The sequence below is a fragment of the Pogona vitticeps genome, chromosome 13, assembly GCF_051106095.1.
Source record: "Pogona vitticeps strain Pit_001003342236 chromosome 13, PviZW2.1, whole genome shotgun sequence".
Lineage (NCBI taxonomy): Eukaryota > Metazoa > Chordata > Lepidosauria > Squamata > Agamidae > Pogona > Pogona vitticeps.
In genome coordinates, this window is record NC_135795.1 from 11,159,372 (window position 1) to 11,181,631 (window position 22,260).

Below are 22,260 nucleotides of genomic sequence, written 5' to 3' on the forward strand. Positions count from 1 at the left end.
TACACAACTTCAAATATGACAGACAGACAGACAGACTGATTGACCGACCGATCGATCGACTGATCAATAGATAGACAGATAAAGCTCAGCTATGATAGAAACCAGATGAACATCCTACACAAGCATAGAGAACCATTTTGTGCAAAATAAGATTATGGGACTTGTAGTCCAAAACAGCCAGAGGAGAAGACTGCCTAGGAACCTAAGAAAGATCATGCTGGATCCAGTCTATTCAACAGGGCCAGGTACGTAGCTAGCCCCAGATTCTGAAGTTCCAATATGTCACCTTTTTAAAGACAGGGTGTGACTACACTGGGGAAAATATGGGTTGATCCATTTGCACCCCAGGAAATTGGGTTTCTCGAGACGATGTTGCTATAATCATTTAGTCGTGTCCGACTCTTCGTGACCCCATGGACCAGAGCACGCCAGGCCCTCCTGTCTTCCACTGCCTCCCGGAGTTGGGTCAAATTCATGCTGATAGCTTCGATGACACTGTCCAACCATCTCATCCTCGGTCGTCCCCTTCTCCTCTTGCCTTCACACTTTCCCAACATCAAAGTCTTTTCCAAGGAGTCTTCTCTTCTCATGAGATGGCCAAAGTACTGGAGCCTCAGCTTCAGGATCTGTCCTTCCAATGAGCACTCGGGGTTGATTTCCTTTAGAATTGATAGGTTTGTTCTCTTTGCAGTCCAGGGAACTCTCAAGAGTCTCCTCCAGCACCACAATTCAAAGGCATCAATTCTTCGGCGGTCAGCTTTCTTTATGGTCCAGCTCTCACTTCCATACAACACTACAGGAAACCATAGCTTTGACTATTCGGACTTTTGTTGGCAAGGTGATGTCTCTGCTTTTTAAGATGCTGTCAAGGTTTGTCATTGCTTTCCTCCCAAGAAGCAGGCGTCTTTTAATTTCGGGGCTGCTGTCTCCATCTGCAGTGATCATGGAGCCCAGGAAAATAAAATCTGTCACTGCCTCCATATTTTCCCCTTCTATTTCCCAGGAGGTGATGGGACCAGTGGCCATGGTCTTAGTTTTTTTGATGTTGAGTTTCAGACCGTTTTTTTGCACTCTCCTCTTTCACCCTCATTACAAGGTTCTTTAATTCCTCCTCACTTTCTGCCATCAGAGTGGTGTCATTCGCATATCGGAGGTTGTTGATATTTCTTCCGGCAATCTTAATTCCGGCACCAGCAAAAATTGGACAAAAGCGATATCGAACTGTTCACAACCAAACCACCTCTGCCAACTGAACACAATAATAAGGTTCCTGTTCAAGAAAGACACTTTCACAAAGGGATTGTGTATTGTGTAGTTTCCAAAGTTTAATTTGCATTTCTCACTGCCCAAATTGCTGGGTAAATGGCCAATGCAGTTGCTCCCTAACTGAGGATAAGCTCCCTAGAAGTCAGAAGATGCCAAGCTCCAACCCATGGACTTAACCTGCCCCACTGACAACCAAAATCTAGCCTCTGAAATTTCTGTTTCTAGCCACCAAATCTCCTTCCCATGGAGGAAAGCATCTCAGCATTCCTTTCAGAAGAGAGCACTGGCAGAATAGTGCTCTCTATTTGGATTGTTTAGAGTGCTGTTTAGTTTATGGCATTGACACATGTTTCAGCTTAAAAGTGTTGCATTCCCCCTGTTCCCTTTTGGCACAGAGGTAGGGCTATAGTTGGTTTGATTTTTGCTGCAGTTCAGAGCCCTCCTTATTAGCTCTTTTTGTAATGCATGCAGATACTTAGTTCCCATCAAACTAGAGCTATGGGCGATGTTATTGGAGGTGACAACCCTGTGACATATTTGATGGGTTGTGGCATTGAAATGGACTACAGAGAACTCCTCTATTTTAACCTACTCTACCTGTTTAAAAAAATGTAAACATATATTTCCTATTGATGCAGCGCTATTCTAGATAAACAAGATATACTGGCAGTATTATGTGTACCATCCTAGGTAGAGGCATTGCTCTGTCACTACCGTCTTTCCCCAAAAATAAGACAGGATCTTATATTAATTTTTGCACCAAAAAACCCGTTAGGGCTTATTTTCAGGGGATTTTTTTAATCATGTACAACAATCTACATTTATTCCAATACAGTCATGTCATCTTCTTCTGGTTGCTGCAAAAGGGTGGAGGGCGGAGTTTCACTTAACTAGGGCTTAATTTTGGGGTAGGTCTTATATTACGAGCATCCTGAAAAATCATAAAAAGGTAAAGGTTCCCCTTGACAATTTTTGTCCAGTCGTGTCCGACTCTAGGGGGCGGCGCTCATCCCGCTCTTCAAGCCATAGAGCCAGCGTTTTTGTCCGAAGACAATCTTTCCGTGGTCACATGGCCAGTGTGATTTTAGACACGGAACGCTGTTTACCTTCCCACCGAGGTGGTCCCTATTTATCTACTCGCATTTGCATGCTTTCGAACCACTAGGTTGGCGGGAGCTGGGACAAGCGACGGGTGCTCATTCCGTTGCGTGGATTCGATCTTACGACTGCCGGATCTTCTGACCCTGCAGCACAGGCTTCTGCGGTTTAGCCCACAGCGCCACCATACTAAGGCTTATTTTCAGGTTAGGTCTTATTTTTGGGGAAACAGGGTATGTCACTTTATTTAACCAAAAAAAGGAAAGTTGTCATAGCCTGCAGAATGATGGTCCAGACTGGGCACTGACTAGGTTCACGTTGGTTCACAATCTTGTGTACATCGGTCCGATAGCTGGAAATCCGTTCATCTTCGATCATACAACACAGTTCTCTGACTGCGCCCTCCGTCTCTCTCAACTGAGAAATCAATCTAGGTGATGAAAACATATGACCTCCAACCACTGACCCAAGGGAAATAGAATCATCATCACCATCTTCGAACTGCAGAGCTGGAAGGTATACTATGGACCATTATGTCCAGCCTCTCTGAAGGAGGCACAGCGGGGGAATTGAACTCCCAACCTCTAGCTCCACATACAGATACCAACACCACTGAGCAGTTGAATCCAACAGCAAATATACCCCAGATAGAGTAGGTGAAAGAAGTCATCTTAGCCAGAATGAATTAACGACTCAAAAATGACTGCCTAAAATCAGTATGTGTGTGTATGTGTGTGTGAGAGAGAACACTGCTATAGATCCCTTTCTCCCCACTGAGCACCACACGCTTCCCAGACATAATAATTATGTCGCCCCGCTGGCTGCATATATTTCGGCTAGAATTCATCGCATAGCTCCCAACGCCAAGTGCAGACACCTGCTGTTCCCCTGCGGTCCGCTTACCCTGCAGGCAAGGAAGGGATCTTGTATCAGGGGCTGTCACGGCAACCACCTCAAAATACCCCCCCCCCCGGTTTTGCCAATCACCCACTCTTGATGAGGGGGAGGGAGCCTGCCAAGTTACCCGAATGACTAAATCGCTCCCCACCCCCTCGGCCGAGGCACACAAGAGAGTCCCTGTCTCTGCCGAAGATTTCGGAATTCCTCTTGTATTTCTCTCTTCCCTGTTTGCTCCCGGGAGACATACCCCACATGGCCAGGCCTAGGAGGCAATACTAAGATACAGGATATCTTTTTATTTAGCCACTATCACAATTAAAGAAATGATCTGCCAGGCAGTCCCAGGAGTAATACACTGGCTTCTTCCATAACACAGCCTGCAGACGTTCCTTTTTTTTTTTTTTTTTTGGACTGTAAACTTTCAGAATCCCCCAGCCAGCCTGGCCAGTGGCAGTGCTGACATGACGTTTCTGGGGTTTCTTAAATCAAAAGGAAGTTTTCAAATCTCTGGCCTTTTCTGCAAGGGTGGGAGCAAGCCACCTTTTAGTAATATCATTTCTACCAGTGGGAGAATTAAGGTACACGGATTTTGCACAGTTTAGCCTTGCAAAGCGTTTCTGGGGCTGTTTTTAAACCTGCAATGTATGCCTACATTTTACAACGAGCCTATGCGTAGTCCATGCTGCTTTTTAACGACCATGTAGCAATGTGAGAAACTACTTTGGGTATGTTTTGCAGTATTTGGTACCCTTATGGGCTCAGTATCCTGGTGGGCGTGTTCTCTGTCAGGTTGTGATGATGTGCTTTATACATGTACTAAGTGGATGCTGCTGTCCATGTGAGGGTTCTCCCTCTTTCCAAACAGGCCTTCTTTCAAGGCGGCCAGCTATTGCATAAACTTTAACTTGGATTCCTGCAGTGAAGTGCGGGTTGGACTGGATGACCTTAGAGGCCCCTTCCAGGTCCATGATTCTGTGACAATCAGTTTCCGTACAGTTAGCCCTTGGCTATTACAATGCAAAGGTCTCCTCCCTCCTTTTCTTTCCTCCAGCTTCTCCTCCTCCTCTTCTTGCTGACATCTTTTCTCTATTTTCCCCCATCTCATGCCATCTTCTCTCTACTCCACCTCCCTCCCACCCCCTTCCTTCTTTGACCCCCTTTTCTCCCTCTCTCCCTCCCCCTGTCCTCCTTTCCCACTGCCCAGTAGGCTGGCAAAAATAATTCGCTTTTGATAGATATCAGAAATGTGTTACAAATGATACCGAGGGTCAGCCCAGCCCAGCTGGCTAGTAGGACTTCTGCAAAAGACCCTCTTGATGTTAATGTCATTCTCAGCCTAATTGCACAGATTTTTCATCCTGTCACTGACAACACAAAGACTTGGGGGTGGGGGGAACCAGGGAGAACCATTAATAGATTTAGGGAGTAGATTTTTAAAATTCTTCTCTTCACAGGTTCCCCCCCCTCTCCCTTCTAATGCTGGAAAGTTTCTGTTTGCACTGAAAAAAGATGACACCTTTCCTCTACTTAATCATCTCATTTTGTTGGATTCTTGTGATGCTTGAGGGAAAAAGCTGCTAACAAGAGTGCTAAAAATAAAACAGGTTCCAGCCTAGCTCAGTTGAAGTAATTCAAAGGAACTGAAAGACGGTTTTGTCGCAAGGAATCAACTCCTTGGCCTCTGTTTTACATTCCAAATCTTCTGACAAATTATAAGATCTGTCACAAAGAAAGAGACTCATAACAGGAAAGGAAGGTGCTTAGGACCACATTAGCAGAGGAAAGGGTTGGATTCCCCCTCTGTGCCAGCTTTGATCCCACACAATTTACATTCTTCTGCAGGTTAGGTACAAAAACATGCGGATTTGCCAATGATTGGAAAGTCATTTTAAATATCATTCACAGCAGTTGCTTATACAGTGGTGCCTCACTAGACAGTTACCCCGCAGGACAGTTTTTTCGCTAGACATTGGCTTTTTGCGATCGCTATAGTGATTCGCAAAACAGTGATTCCTATGGGGGAATTTCGCTGGACAATGTTTGGTCCCTGCTTCGCAAACCGATTTTCGCTAGATGACGATTTTGACAGCTCCCTCTGCGCTTGCAAAACAGGTGTTTTCAGGACCTAAGCTTTGCAAGACAGCGATTTAAACAGCTGATCAGCGGTTCGCAAAGCAGCTTTCCTATGGCCAATCTTTGCTAGACAACGACGATTCTTCCCCATTGGAACGCATTAAACAGGTTTCAATGCATTCCAATGGGGAAATCCTTTGCGCTAGACAATGATTTCACTAAACAGCAATTTCAGTGGAACGGATTATCATAGTCTAGCGAGGCACCATTGTAATCGAGTTTGAAAAGTAATTCAAGCCCCTCTCAAGGAGGCCCAGTAGGGGAATCGAACTCCCAACCTCTGACGCTTAAGCCGCTTTACTATGTTTAAGTTGTGTTGTTCTATTTTGGTTGTTTATTAAATTTTAATTGCTTTTGGTTCTACCTTTTTGAGGGTGGGGGGAAACCCACAACAACACAGGAATGAAAACAGTATGGTATAAAATGTAAACCTCCTAAAGTGGCTTTTTAAAATGCCCTGGAGAAATTTCTTCTCAAAGTAACTACAAAGGTTACATCAACAAAGCTTCCGTTTCACTCATTAGTTCCCTTTTAAAATATAACTTTGTTATATCCTTGTGACCAAAGGTAAGTCAATTAAAGAAAATCTCAAGAAAAGGCTGTGTGGTCCCCAAAACAGTAATTTACTTGGAGCTTGCCATGCCTTTTTAGAGAGGCAGACGATGTAACCGTAAGGTCTTGATCATGTTTGTCCAATAATGTCATTTAGAAGTCTCTCAGGGAGTCCTCATGCTAGGTTTATACTGTAAATCAGTTTAAATGTAACATGCTCTTGTGCAAATCTCACATTGACTGCACTGTAAATTCTGCTTCTCGGAAATCTCTTGAATCGCAGTATCCTAAGATGATTATTTGCACATCCAACCAGCATAGTTTTGTAATACGGAGAAGCACTGGGTATGCATACACAAAGTTCGGCCAGGATGGAACGCTGCCCATTAAAGTGGTATCAAACAGATGTAACTATGCAGTGTAAATGCACCCTAAATGTTGCAAGTTGAGGAAGAAGCTCTTAGCTGCTGCACCAACAGATGTGAGATGGAGGAAAACATTTTCCCCTGTAAAATTATATTGATCCATAGCCAGTGTCTCTCTGCAGTTGAGATGAATGCTGGAGTGCTATGGACCAAGGACAAGCACAAGATGAACACATGCCAAGGTACACTCAATGGAAGCACCATCAGAAAAGAATGTCCGATGCATAGATGTCCTCAAAGCTGCCAACATTTCATGTATTTGGTTACCACATTTTAATGATTCCACAAATCATGCCCAAAGCAGTGGACAAGTCAACAAAATAACCATGCAACATAGGAACCGATTATTAAAATAAATACCTATTACAGCCATCTTTATGATTCAGTCAAGAAGAGCATCTTTAGGCACTAGGCAGTAGTTACAGAAGCGTAAAGCAAGTACAGTGGTGCCTCGCTAGACAGTTACCCCGCATGACAATTTTTTCGCTAGACATTGGCTTTTTGCGATCGCTATAGCGATTCACAAAATAGTGATTCCTATGGGGGAATTTCGCTGGACAATGTTTGGTCCCTGCTTCGCAAACCAATTTTCGCTAGACGACGATTTTGACAGCTCCCTTCACGCTCGCAAACAGGTGTTTTCAGGACCTAAGCTTCGCGAAACAGCGATTTAAACAGCTGATCGGTGGTTCGCAAAGCGGCTTTCCTATGGCCGATCTTCGCTAGACAACGACGATTCTTCCCCATTGGAATGCATTAAACAGGTTTCAATGCATTCCAATGGGGAAATGCTTTTCGCTAGACAATGATTTCGTTAAACAGCTATTTCAGTGGAACGGATTATCATTGTCTAGCGAGGCACCACTATATCTTAACCCAGTGGTAGACCAGGACTATAGATACTGTATTAAAAGTGTTGGGTTTACTGGGCATTTCTCAGAAGCTCCTTAGCATTCTTACTCCAGCCCAGTTCTGTATCAGATTACAACACTTTCCACACAGAAAACCATTTATATTTTGACAATCGCATACTTCTGCCTTTTCCAAATATATGCATTTCCAGCTATGCAGGGTATGTGCAGCATCCATTGTTCCACACACAGGAACTGGCATGAACCTCCAAACCGAGGTTCGTGTCCATCTCTACTTTAAATGAAGGGGTATGAAGAATTTCCAGAAATAAACCAAACATTATTGTCAGGATAATAAGAAAGGAAGATGAATTGCTTCTGTCAAACAGCAAAGGGTCACTAAGAAATGTCAAAAAAAGCTTGTAATGGATAAAATGGAGTTAAAAAAAAATCAAAAGCTGGTTGTATTTGACCATGAAGACAGCTGACAACGTTTGTATGGACTAATCCAGTTTCAGATAACAAAAGGATGGCAACTATTAATTAAATTTGACCAAGGACAACAAGTGGCCTGTCCATCAATGAATAATGTGAATACAAACTTGGCATGCAAATTAATAAGCACTGCTAATTAAGCAGAAGATTTGTAAAAGGTCTTTTTTTGACTTTATTAATTAAAAGGAAGATAAATAATAGTTAATGTTAATAGATAATTGGTTGAAAAAGAGATAACCTCAGGGTGGTGGCAGTGGCTGTTTTAAAAAAATAACTGAGGGAGTTTCTTACAAAGCCAAGATTCAGGTGCAGGAAAGAAAACCAGATCTGAATGGTCACTCGTAATCTTATACTGGCAAAGCTAGTTAAAAGAGAATTTTTTTCACTGTATGTTATTACTTTGCTATGGAAAAATAGGAATTTGTTTTTATAAATGTAACTGAGTTCTTGTTTCATGAATCTCGAACAAAATATTGTACCATTCATATTTTTATGAATGGTAGTGTTCATCAATGTAGCCACAAATTTTTTTTGTTGACTGTCTTTGTTTGACATATTTTGTGATATAATTTTTGTACAAGATTTTTACACTATTTCATGCACATACTTTTAGTGATATTTTTACATACTTGATAATTAAAAGAATATAAAACCAAACAATTCCAATGTTGCCTAAACTTATTTCTCGGCAACCAGAAAGCAGAGAAAATAATACTAAGATTTCTTCTAGAAGACATTTCTTTCAAGATGCTGTGAGTTATTTTGAGACTTTCCACAGATCAAAATTGTGGGTCCATGAAAGATCAGACTGAAACAGATCTCTTAGCCTTTCAAGCATCATAACACTTGAACTCTTTCTCTGCCCCTACCTTTTGCCAACACACTGAGGCAGACTAACACAGCTACTTCTTTGGAAATGCTTATGAGAAGTTCACTAGCAGTTGGGGGAGTGGGTCTATGACTTGTATTGTCTCAGTCTTGATGTACATTCCTTTGAGATATAAATATCAATTTGATTAGCTAGCAGATTATGTCAGCTACAGTATCTTATCCCCTGAAGCATTTGAGCAATGACTTGGTGCTCAGACATCTGGGAGGAGGATCTCAGCGAACATCTATAAAAGCCAGGGTCTCCGCCTGGGCAAATAACTGAAAAGAGCTGTCTTCTTAGATCTGGACGCCCTCTTCCTCTTCCAGTTTTGGAAAACAGCCACGAAGGTGAGTTTAAGCCTAGCTGGCTGCCATCAATGACAACGAACAAGCCTTAAAATATGCTAGCTTCCCGGAAATGGTCAAGATTCTCAAACTGAACAGGCTGTTGAGGGATAGAATTTTATATGTGAGATTCTGGTTCTCCAAGAAGGTGGAAATAAACGGTGAGGGAAGAGTAAAGAGGCATCAACTCCGTGACCAACCCAAATAAAAAAATAAGTGAGAACCAGGCTGGACGAGATGATTCCGGTGTGTTTGAAGAATGGTTCAAAATACAGTGGTGCCCCGCATAGCGACGATAATCCATGCAGCAAAAATCACTGCAAAGCGATTTCGTCGCTATGCGGTTTTAAAAAGCCCATAGAAACGCATTAAAACCTGTTTAATGTGTTCCTATGGGCTAAAAACTCACCTTTAAGAGAAAATCCTCCATACGGTGGCCATTTTCGCTGCCCGGTAAGCAAGGAAACCACGCGAAAACACAGCGGGCGGCCATTTATTTTACGCAGCGGCCATTTTGGAACCGCTGATCAGCTGTTGAAAAAACATCGCTATCCGATAATCGGTAAGCGAAACAGCGAACCGATCATCGCAAAGCGATTTTTACCATTTAAAACATTGCAATGCAATCACTTTTGCGATCGCAAAATCTTCATCGCTATGCGGTTTCGTCGTTAAACGGGGCGCTCGTTAAGCGAGGCACCACTGTACTGTAGCTGCTTCTTTTCATCCTGGACTGTCATCTTTGCTCTGGTGTTTGCCTCTGTTTTCCTCCAGACACAAGGAAATGTCTTATCACTATCCCCATCTGGTGGTTGCAGAACAAACAAAAACGAAGTGGTTCTCCATGGACATGGTCTGCCTGACTTCTCCAGAATCTTGCAACCTCTGCTTGAAAGTGCTATGAGCTCATAACATCCTGTCTTTCATTTCAGCTAATAATTTCTCCCTTCCCTCCATAGCTTTGACATGGCCCTTGCTGGGATCCTGACCGATGCCGAAATCACAGCTGGCCTGCAATGTTGTCAAGGTAATTCCTCTATCCTTGAAAATCCTTTGGTTTTCCTTCTTCCTGCAGTGAGATAAAAATGCATCCTTTCTGTCTTCTGACCTCCATTCCTGCTCTGGATCAAGCCCTGCTAAAGAAATCAGAAGCCTTGCTTAAGCAGCATTTTGTTATGCAAAATAATGTTTTTTTTAAAAAAAGAAACAAAATTTAAAAATACCATTAACTTTCCCATATAAAATAGATTTCAGTGGAGTTCAAAGTCCACTTCGGGTATTTTTAAAACAATTCTTTGTGTACAGGCATTAAAAGTAGAGAAAATAGCACGAATAGATATCAAACCGCAGCCCAAAATTATGATTTTTTAAAAAGAATCTCATGTTTAATAGCAAATTAATTCAGATGCAAGTCTTTTCTGAAGTTAACATGTAATGAAAAAGAACTTCACAGCTCATAAATAAGCACAATGATGGAAGATAAGAAAAATGTACAGCTTAATATTCTATCCAAATATGTTGCTAATATTATAGTGATAATTTGAACCTAGGGGTGCAAAGACACTGGAATAAGTAAAAGGACACTTTCTCTGTTCTAATCACCCAAACGTCATAGATGGCTTCAGAGAGTAAAAATCTATTCGTCCTTTCTCCTGGAACTGTTTGGAATTTTAATAGTGAAAATGCTAATCTCAAACACCACTATATTAAATTAAACATAGGACTTTAGAAAAAAACAAACACAGGACCTACTATGGATGGAATGACCAGGCATTGTGCTGATTAATTGTACAGGCTTTAAAAAAATCTCTATTTTTTTCTGATGACAACTTGAGAAATTTGTTTTCATGGAAAACCAGTGTAGTTACTGTTTTGACTTTTAGCCAAGCATTATGCTACGTTTAGTCACTTTTATGCTACTTGGTAGAAGTCCCTTTTATGAACTACAGCTCCCAATCCCTGTTTCCTGGTGGATTGGGGTGGGTGGGTTATAGTCCTTTAAAGTAACTTTTTTTCAAACTCTGTTGTGGTTCCCAGCCTTGGGTAACCCTGATGTTCTTGAAATGCAATCACCAGAAATGCCATTCAGCACAGTCCTTAATCTCTCCTCTCCTCTTCCCATCCACCTTCTCTCCTCTTCCTATCCCTGTCTGTTTCTGCTTCTCTTTCTTGCTTCCAGCTCCTGATTCCTTCAATTACAAGACTTTCTTTGCCAAATCGGGTCTCCGGGACAAACCTAGGGACCTGTGGAGAGAAGTGTTTGCAGTACTGGACCAAAACAAGAGTGGATTCATTGAGGAAGATGAACTAAGGTGAGTCGGCAGAATTGGGCTGAGAGGAAAGAAACCCTATAATGCCTACAAATGCTTGACACAGGAAAACTAAATATCAGTTACCTTCCAGGTGTGGCCTAGTGGCACGCTTCAGCCTCTGCAGAGCTTGGAAAAGTTACTTTATCAAGTTATCAGTCCCAAAACCTATTCATTCAATGGAACTTTCAGTAAGTTGGCAGTTATGTTAAGTCTTATTGGATGATCAGAAACTAATGACATTCCATAAATGAGCATATAATTCAACCTACAGTGGTGCCTCGCTTAACAGATGCCCCGTTCAACGACGAATCCGCATAGCGATTATGTTTTTGCAATCGCAAAAGCGACCGCATTGCGATGATTTAGATAGGAAAAATTGCTTTGTGATGATCGGTAAGCTGTTTCGCTTACCGATTTTTGCATAGCGATGTTTTCCTAACAGCTGATTGGCGGTTCCAAAATGGCCGCTAGGCTAAAAAAATGGGCGCCTGCTGCGTTTTCGCGCCCATTCCTCGCTTACGAGGCAGCGAAAATGGCGGCTGTATGGAGGATGTTCGCATAGCGGTGAGTCTTTTGCCCATAGGAACGCATTAAATGGGTTTTAATGCATTCCTATGGCCATTTTTTTTCGTATAGCGACGAATCCACATAGCGATGATTTTTCTGGAACGGATTATCGTCGCTATGCAGGGCACCACTGTACAAATAATAGAAACCAGGAAGCCACCACTACCGTTTCCCCAAAAATAAGCCCTACCCTGAAAATAAGCCCTAGTAGGATTTTTCAAGATGCTTGTCATATAAGCCCTACCCCCAAAATAAGCCCCAGCTAAGTGAAACCCTGCCCTCCACCCTTGCACAGCAACCAGAAGAAGATGACAGGACTGTATATGAATAAATGTAGAGGGTTGTATATGAAAAAAAATAAAAATAAAACATCCTCTGAAAATAAGCCCTAATGCATTTTTGGAGCAAAAATTAAAATAAGACCCTGTCTTATTTTTGGGGAAACGCGGTAGTATAGTCTCCAAATCCTGTGAGGTGCTAGTCCGCCTCTATTCAGTACTAATTAGGCCTCATTTTGAGTACTGTGTCCAGTTCTGGACACCTCACTTTAAGAAAGATGCCAACAAACCAGACCAAGGTCAGAGGAGGGCAACACATGTGATCAGGGGCTTGGAAACCAAGCCTTATGAGGAAAGGCTGAAAGAATTGGATGTGTTTAGCCTTGAGAAAAGAAGACTGAGGGGTGAAAGGATAGCACTTTTCAAATACTTGAAAGGCTGCCCTACAGAGGAGAGTCGGGATCTGTTCTCAATTATCCCAGAGAGCAGGACATGTAATCATGGGCTCAAGGTACAGGAAACCAGATTTAGGCAAAATAGCAGGGGAAAAAAATTCTTAACTGTTAGATCAGTACAACAATGGAACCAATGACCTTGGGAGTTGGTGAGTGCTCCAAGGCTGAAGGCATTGAAGAATTGGACGACCACCTGCTTTGACTTGCATTCCAGCACTGGGTTAGACATGATGGCCTCATAGGCCCTTTCCAAATATTTTATCCTATGATTCTAGAGTAGGCCCATTGAATGGAACTTCTGGAGAACTCAAAAAATACCCATAGATTTAATGGACCTACTCTAGTGGTGACTTACTACTAGATTTCAGATATTGAGTAGAGATGGGGGTATTCGTATGCGAATATCCCCATACAGGTGGACATAACGAGGGTCCAGCCCCTGTGGTCTGCAAGCCACTCCTGGCAAGAGGTGGGAGGACGAGCCTCTCTGCAAGGTCGAAGAGTGGCTCGCAGATCGCGAGCTCTGGAGCAATAGGAAGGGAGCGCAGAGCCCGCGGCAACAGAAGTGAATGGTCCAGCCCCGGGGCTGGACCCTTGTTATGTCCATCTCTGCGGGGGTATTCATATACAAATACCCCCATGTCTAGTCAATAGCCCAAATCTTGTTGGTTAATGTAGCAAACTGCAGTAGAATATCCCCATTGAATCAACTGGAAATTAGGGAGTCAACTCCTCCATTGATTCAAATGATCCTCCTGTAACTATAACTCACTGACGCACTGCTAAGGATTTTGGTCAATGGGTCTGCTGTACTTGGAACCAGTAAACTGATGTGGAATCAGTAAAGTGGTCATGATGGGTGGGGGATTCTGGGAGTTGTAAAAGGGAGTAATTTTTCCAAGGTTTAGTAGCATAGAACAGCTTTTTTCAACATACCTTGGGGGTGGGGGGAGAGAAAGAGACCGAGATGATTTCCCTGCCTATTTGAATCTATTTGTAGTCTTTTCTTCATAGAAAATAAGAGGATAGGTAAAAAGTGTGTTAAAATGATCAGAAAATAATGATATACAATGAATAAGCATATAATTCAACCGATAAATAATAGAAGTCAGTAAAACTATAAAACAGTAGCTAGTCAGCAGTTAACTGTTTGGAACTGATGGGGCAGAAAAATTAACTGTTGGCTAGCAGTCAAACATCAATAAATTTGGCAACAGATAAACTTCTTAGGGAAAGCCACACAGAAACAGCCCTAAGTTGCTTCTGCTCATCATGGTCAATGAGAAGCACCTCCTTGCACTGTTGATCTAAAAGAGGTATGAATCCAGGAAGTAAAGAGCTGCCTGAATATTTCCAAGGTGAAAAGCTGCCCAAACATTTTATGAACTTTGGGATATAAAGGGTTTCCAATGAAAACGCAAACAATTCTCTCCCATTGACATCATGATGTCTCAAAGTGCTTAACACCTAATACATCTTCCCCTCCCTCAACCATACAGAAGACTCTCCACATTAACTGTCCAGTCCTTTCCTACTGATTTTTGTAATCCTGTATATGACAGGTGGAGGTACTCTATCAAACAGGTTACATCAGGACATGCATGGCTAAGCAAAAAAATTTGAGTCATCTCTTTATTTTTTAAAAACAAACAAACAAACAAACAAACAAACGGACGGACGGACGGACGGACGGACGGATGGATAGAGAGATAGAGAGATAGAGAGATAGATAGAGGTAGTAAGTATATTGTCAGTTATTTAGGGACCAACATGATATGCCTGTCCTTGCGAATTATGCCTCTTGACCGGAGGGGAGAGCATCATTTGGCAAACTCCCTAAGGCAGCCATTTTCAGACAGGCAGCAAAAATTCTTGGGATGTCCTTGGTATTGCCCTGCCGCCAACACTGATCAAATAAAACGATCGCTCCTTGACTTATTTTTCGTGTCTGATCCTATTATTCTCTCTCTCTCGCTCGCTCGCTTTTTTGCAGGAATTTTCTGCAGAATTTCAGTTTATCTGCCAGACGTTTGACTGACAAAGAGACCAAGAAGTTCCTAGCAGCAGGAGACATTGATGGAGACGGCAAACTTGGCATGGAAGGTACAGGTTCATTCATACAGATCATCCCATCTCTTATTTTGGAAAAAAAATAGTCAATCAAAATAGGCATTCAACCCGTGTGCAATAACCAAAGTCTGGGCTTACAGGCTTGAGACAAGCCCTGGGGGGGAACTATTGGGATTCTGCCAAATAGTCTGAGCAAATAGAACTGAACGTGCTCTGAGGACACAGAATGCTGACCAATCATTTTAGGAGGAAGGAGGAGGAGGATACGGAGTGGTAGATTCCCTCATTGCTCCTTGGTTGCAGGGCTCACTTGTACTTACAGTGGTGCCTCGCTTTACGATTACCCCGCATTACGACAAAACTGCATTACGACAATATTTTTGCGGTCGCAATTGCAATCGCAAAACAATGGTTTGAATGGGGTTTTTTGCTTTGCAATGATCGGTTCCCTGCTTCGGGAACCGATTCTTCGCAAAACGACAATTTTCCTCCAGCTGATCGGCGGTTTCAAAATGGCTGCCGGGTAAATAAAATGGCTCCCCGCTGTTTTCTGGGACGGGTTCCTCGCTGCACATGCACCGAAAATTGCTGCGCTATGGAGGATCTTCACTGGACGGTGAGTTTCCAGCCCATAGGAACATATTAAATGGGTTTTAATGCGTTTCAATGGGATTTTTATTTTCGCATTACGACATTTTCGTTCTACAGTGATTTCGCTGAAACGAATTAACGTCGTAATGCGAGGCACCACTGTACCTGTTCATTGCCACTCATCATTACAAGGGCAACCTGTCATGCTGCTCATAACCCCAAGCAACTTTTTAGTTGTTTCTTAGGCTCTTCCAGGTGGAACATTTCTTCTCCTTAATGTACCGGGTTCTGCACTGATATGACCAATATTCCCCTTCTCTCAGTGAAGTTCCTTTTTCATGACGTTCAGTTCCTTTGTATCCCTTTCTGAAAGCATTGCTTATCTTTAGTATTGATTTGCACTGAAGGCTGAGTTTAGCGCTATGGCAGTTCTCATTTGAAACTTAAGAAGAGGCCCTTCTCTTGGTACGTGGGACAGGAACCCAAGATCAAGCCTTCTCAGTGATTGTCCACATTCTGTGCAGGTGAGGAGGACTGAACATCAGACAGATTGCCGAAATGATCCGGAAAAATCTGGTCTGAAATTGTTAAGCCTAAACCCTTTCGAATGAATTTACCTGGCTGCACAGGAAGGGTTGTGTTCCTCAGGTTTTTGTTCCTGCAAAAGCTACGGGGCTGTCCGTCTGTAATAAAAGCTAACCGAAAAGGGGATTGCCAGTTAAGCATTCCTAAGGAACACCTAGAACAAGAATAAAAACGTCTGGATTGCCCAACACTACTTGGGACTCATCCTGCCAGTCTATGGGTCTCCCCCACCCCCAGCTTTATGCCCAGTCTTAGCCAGGACAAAAATCAGCTAGCAGAGGTGAAGGTGTTTCAGTCCAGATTCCTTTGGTAAGGAAGCGGAGGTTGCTCAGCTTGTGGACAGAATCCGCAGCCGTGGAGGCAGGAGTGTTCTGTCAGGGGCAGTCGCTTTTTAAATCTTTGCATTCTGCTCAGACGTTCACTGCCCGCTGAAAAGAGCAAAGGGCTTTCTGAGCCTCTGGTAATCTTGGCAGGAACAAGGACACCCTCAGAGATCCCATTTCCTTGCCCAGCTATGGCAGCTGCTTAAAATTTTGGATCCGTCTGCCCATAAGATCTGCAGAGGTAAGAGTGTTAGCCAGCTGTGTCCCCAAAAGGTTGATTCTCTTGCAATGTTATGCAAAAAAAAAAATGCAAGGAAGGGGATAAGGGTGTGTGTGCTTAAACCATTCACTTCAGGTTTGTAAAAATAGGGATCCAGCGATAGGCTGACTCAATTCTTTGTTTTAATGCTGTTAGTGTGAGATTTCTTAGCAGCCATTAGCCTGTCACCAGATTTGGACTCTTTCAAAACTTCAGCTCTGTGCGGCTTGGGTCCCTTTCCAGCAACCGGCTGAATTTGTGTTTTTTTTTTTTTAAAGAGCACTAAATGCTGTTGAACTTGAGTCAGAAGGCAAAAAGTTCTGCCTGCTCTGAAGTCCACCTGGGTTTCAATCCCTTGCACCCGCCTTCCTCCCAAACACACACTTTAAAGTAAAAAGAGAAGTTCCGGCTGACTTTTTTTGTGTTTTTTTTAAAAAGAAAATAAAATCTAATTTTTTGGTTGTTGTGGCTTTTTCGGGCTCTTTGGCCGTGTTCTGAAGGTTGTTCTTCCTGACGTTTCGCCAGTCTCTGTGGCCGGCCTCTTCAGAGGACTGGAGTAGGAACTCTGTCCATGCTCTGTTGGTGTTTGTTGGATAGTATTTATAGCTGTGGGAATGGCTTTTTGTCTTTTTTCAGGAGATAGGGTGATTAGCATGTTTTTGTTTTGATGAGGGGGAGAGGGAGAGATTATCTGTCACTGTAGTTGATGGGTGTCCTTAGCTGGTCTTTTTTTGTTGTGAAATGGTCTCTGGCCCTAGTGGCTAAGAGTTCATTGACCTTTTGCAGGTTGTATTTTTCAGAATGGGGTGCCAGGTCGGGTTTAGTTTCAGGCATTCCTCTTTCCTGTTGAAGTTTTGTTTATGTTTTTGGATTTCAATGGCTTCCCTGTGCAGTCTGACGTAATGATTGCCAGTGTTGTCCAGTACTTCAGCATTTTGAAATAGAATTTCATGTCCAGCTTGTTTTAGGGCATGTTCAGCTACTGCAGATTTTTCTGGTTGTTTTAATCTGTAGTGTCTCTCATGTTCTTTGATTCTGGTGTGGATGCTGCGTTTTGTGGTCCCGATATATACCTGTCCACAACTGCAAGGTATCCGGTATACTCCTGCAGTGGTGAGGGGGTCCCTTCTGTCCTTTGCTGACCGTAACATTTGTTGTATTTTTGTGGTGGGCTTGAATACTGTTTGTAGGTTGTGTTCTTTCAAAAGTTTCCCCATGCGGTCCGTGACCCCTTTGATGTATGGCAGAAATACTTTATTTGTGGGTGTCTGTTTTTCTTCTTCAGTTTGGTGTTGTTTTCTTGGTTTGATGGCTCTTGTGATTTCATTTTTGGAGCAGTCATTTGCTTGTAGGGCCCAATTAAGATGGTTGAGTTCAGTGCTGAGAAACTGAGCTTCACAGTTCCGATTTGCCCGGTCTACCAGTGTTTTGATTATGCCTCTTTTCTGTTGTGGGTGGTGGTTGGAGTTTTTGTGTAGGTACCGGTCTGTGTGGGTGGGTTTTCTGAAGACCTTGTGTCCCAATACTAGGTCAGTTCTGCATAGGAGCATGACATCTAAGAATGGGAGTTGGCCCTCTCTTTCTTTTTCCATGGTGAATTGTAAAAAAAGAAAGAGAGTTACCTACACAAAAACTCCAACCACCACCCACAACAGAAAAGAGGCATAATCAAAACACTGGTAGACCGGCCAAATTGGAATTGTGAAGCTCAGTTTCTCAGCACTGAACTCAACCATCTTAATTCGGCCCTACAAGCAAATGACTGCTCCAAAAATGAAATCACAAGAGCCATCAAACCAAGAAAACAACACCAAACTGAAGAAGAAAAACAGACACCCACAAATAAAGTATTTCTGCCATACATCAAAGGGGTCACGGACCGCATGGGGAAACTTTTGAAAGAACACAACCTACAAACAGTATTCAAGCCCACCACAAAAATACAACAAATGTTACGGTCAGCAAAGGACAGAAGGGATCCCCTCACCACTGCAGGAGTATACCGGATACCTTGCAGTTGCGGCCAGGTATATATCGGGACCACAAAACGCAGCATTCACACCAGAACATGAGAGACACTACAGATTAAAACAACCAGAAAAATCTGCAGTAGCTGAACATGCCCTAAAACAAGCTGGACATGAAATTCTATTTCAAAATACTGAAGTACTGGACAACACCAGCAATCATTACGTCAGACTGCACAGGGAAGCCATTGAAATCCAAAAACATAAACAAAACTTCAAGAGGAAAGAAGAATGCCTGAAACTAAACCCGACCTGGCACCCCATTCTGAAAAATACAACCTGCAAAAGGTCAATGAACTCTTAGCCACTAGGGCCAGAGACCATTTCACAACAAAAAAAGACCAGCTAAGGACACCCATCAACTACAGTGACAGATAATCTCTCCCTCTCCCCCTCATCAAAACAAAAACATGCTAATCACCCTATCTCCTGAAAAAAGACAAAAAGCCATTCCCACAGCTATAAATACTATCCAACAAGCACTAACAGAGCATGGACAGAGTTCCTACTCCAGTCTCAAGAACAACCTTCAGAACACGGCCAAAGAGCCCGAAAAACCCACAACAACCATTAGATCCCGGCCATGAAAGCCTTCGCGAATACATCTATTTTTTTTTTGTTACAAATAAAATAAGTGGCAATATTTTTTTGTAATTTTTCATAGGAAAAAAACATGATTTGTAAACAAATTGTACAGATCTGAAGTTTGAGATACACAACCGTACTGCGTGGCACGCTGTTCAGGTGGGCGGGCGGGGTGGGGAGAGATTATTTTCCATACAGTACAGTGTATTTGAGGGAGAAATCTTTTAATTCTGGTTGATTTAGGAAGAACTATAGTTCCCTGTCAGGGTTTAAAATTTCATTTTTTTTCTTGTATAGAATGCTGCATTTAACTAAATAAAACCGAAAGCATCACTTGAAAAAAAAAGTGATTGCCCATAGATTATACACTACCCCTCCTGGTGAGGCTAGGTTGCCCCTCTCTTTTCAGTGTCAAATGAAAACATTTTTATTCCAACAGCCTTTTGGTGTTTAATACAGTGGTGCCCTGCATAACGACGATAATCCGTGCAGCAAAAATCACTGCAAAGCGATTTCGTCGCTATGCTGTTTTAAAAAGCCCATAGGAATGCATTGAAACCCATTCAATGCGTTCCTATGGGCTTAAAATTCAACCTTAAAGCGAAAATCCTCCATACGGCCACCATTTTCGCTGCCCGGTAAGCGAGGAAACCGTGCGAAAACACAGCGGGCAGCCATTTTTTTACCTGGTGGCCATTTTGGAACCGCTGATCAGCTGTTAGAAAATCATCGTTTTGCAATAATCGGTAAGCGAAACAGGGTACCGATCATCGCAAAGCAATTTTCACCATTTAAAACATCGCAATGCGATCGCAAAAGTGATCGCAAAAAGTTCGTCAGTATGCAATTTCGTCGTTAAACGGGGCGCCTGTTAAGCGAGGCACCACTGTATCTCATTTAACATAGTTATTTGTCCTGCAGTTGTTGCTAATATACACCTTTCATGTGTTTTTAAATGTTTTTCTATTTATCTGTGTTTTATAGGATGATTTTAAGGGTATATTGTTTTAATTCTCGCTGAGATTTGTGAGCTGCCTTGTGTCTTACTGTTGGGAGAAAAATGGCACAGAAATGCAATAAATAAATAGATAAACTAATGTCCACTGAGGGCCTCCCAGTCAGATGTTTCCGGTTAAAACTTGGAAGTGGGGGAACTTTCAGCAAGGGACTTTATTAGAGAACAGGGCTTTTAAAATTATTATTTGTTTAAATGATTATATATATTTTTAAAAGAAGTGGTTTATCTTAAAGAGGAGAGAAGTGGCGTTTTTAAATTGAAGTTTGGATGCAATTCCAGGTAAATCCCACGCGTCTTTCTGACCAAGCCAAAAGAAAAACAAAACAAAAGACAACTTTTCTCTCAAAGGCAACCTGCCAAACAGCTAAACAAGAAGTACAAATAAATACACAAGACAGTAGAAAATAATAAAATATAATGAAGCCACTTTCTCCGTGTCTATGAAAGCTTACATTAAAATATAGCTGTTAGTCTTAAAGGTGCCACAACGTCTTTGTCTTCTTTATTTTATTTTTATTTTGTTTTTGCCGGGTCATGAAGCCAGTTACAGTATTATAATATTAAACCAGAAAGAATATTTGAAAAGCTAAACATAACGATGATCATGAGATAATGAAATTGATAAAACTTTGAAATCTGGGCCTTGCTTTTTTTTTCTAGAGTTCACAGCCTTGCTGAATCCTTAAAGGAATCCAGGGGACTACCAGCCACCTCGTATTGCCAAACGCTCTTTCTTATTGCATTGACCATCGCCAGTATTTTGTTTCTTCTTGTTTAATGAACTCTGTTAATTCTCAACTGTGCTGCTGGATCTTTGTTACCATCTAGCATTGTAAATTCGCAATTTAAAAATGCTTAACATCAAGAAGAGAGAAAGTTGGAATCGAAGAACTCTGCTGTTTCCTTCGCAAGAAATGCTCTTACGTATACCCTCTAAATGTGAGTTCAAGGAGAGCTCTAGATTGAGAAATAACCAACACTCTTCCAATTAAATGACAGACAACAGGAAAAATCACATTGATTTTTTGTTTGTTTGTTTGTTTAAGCAGATGTCTTTAATGCAAATGTTTAAATGGGTCATTGCCTTGCACAACCAGCTTTGTAACTTACTATACGGTAGTGACACAAGATAATATTGTCCATTCGCAAATATAAACAACTTCCATCATTCACTAATTCTGGAATGAGTCTTTGTTCATGTGTGTGCATGCCAGGTCAGTGTCCTCTGACCTCTGAGAGCCAAAACCTGAGACCAAGGGGTGGACCCTGGTGATATCACAGAGGGTGGGCAGGCAAGACTTAGGAGGTAAGCCTGCTGCTGCTGCTGCCCTGGTACAGTATGCGTAGCAAGAAGGCTCGTAAGTTGTGACCCCAGTGCTCCACTCCTTGCCTTGCTCCCAATGGCACGACAGGTTCAGTGTCAGCATAACAAAAAGCCAGACGTGACAGGAGAACTGACCTGGTGGACGAATGACCCATTATGCCGTTTGGAGCAACACACTTTCCTGCTTCATCAATGAACCCAAGGGTGCCAGCTGCTAAGGGGTAGAAATGGGGTTCCAGGCACTAAAGACAACAGGTGCACAAGAATCAAACTTTCCCCTCCGATTCCACTTGCCCTAAATTCGTCACCCAGCCTAGAGGCCCACAGAAGCCTCATAATTCTCTGAGACCCCAGCAAGTCACCTGAGAACGGGTAACCCTACTCATGTAGATGAATGCTCTCTGTTTCTTTATGTGCTTACATAACAAATAGATTTATTAACCAAACCAAGGTTAACTTTGACACGGTTTCAAAAGGTTAAAATGCTGACTTTTTAAACGTTTACCTGTTATCGGCCTTCAGATGGCTTCATTCTATAGCTCATGCTGCAAATAAATTCTAGTAATAAAAAAATGCCCCCCCCCCCTTCCTTCTGTCTAGTAGAGAAATTGAGATTTGTCATTTTGGATGCAACACACAAAATAGCCAGCAGCGGGAATTCTGGAGATTCTACTGCAAACACAAAATAAAACGAAAATGGCACGCTTCTGTTCTCCGGATATTTGTGGCCACTTGATGGCATTGTTGTCTTACTCACATACTTGCTACATTTGGAGGAGGGGGTTAAACAATTGATGACAGAGCTTGAAAAAGTTCATTTTTTTTGGACTACAACTCCCAGAATCTGGATGAAGTATTCTGGAAGATATAAATATTATGTAGCATCCAAACTGTTTCCTCAGGGGGAAAGATCTGCTTCCTGTATTTCTTT

General features: G+C 42.3%; 1 protein-coding gene across 1 annotated transcript; it reads left to right on the top strand.

Moving 5' to 3' along the window:
• Positions 1-8,848: 8,848 nt before the first annotated feature.
• Positions 8,849-21,181, top strand: LOC110082211 (parvalbumin beta). The gene is made up of 5 exons (XM_020799581.3): positions 8,849-8,938; positions 9,895-9,962; positions 11,115-11,247; positions 14,541-14,650; positions 20,666-21,181. The coding sequence occupies exons 2-5, from the start codon at positions 9,902-9,904 to the stop codon at positions 20,689-20,691; spliced, it is 330 nt and encodes a 109-aa protein (XP_020655240.3). The 5' UTR covers positions 8,849-8,938; positions 9,895-9,901; the 3' UTR covers positions 20,692-21,181.
• The last annotated feature ends 1,079 nt before the right edge of the window (positions 21,182-22,260 follow it).

Excerpts from the sequence above, each read along its gene's own strand:
- LOC110082211 (XM_020799581.3), top strand. The coding sequence starts at position 9,902 with ATGGCCCTTGCTGGGATCCTGACCGATGCCGAAATCACAGCTGGCCTG. Across the intron at positions 9,963-11,114 it reads TGGCCTGCAATGTTGTCAAG|CTCCTGATTCCTTCAATTAC; the intron begins GTAATTCCTCTA and ends TCTTGCTTCCAG. Across the intron at positions 14,651-20,665 it reads CGGCAAACTTGGCATGGAAG|AGTTCACAGCCTTGCTGAAT; the intron begins GTACAGGTTCAT and ends TTTTTTTTCTAG.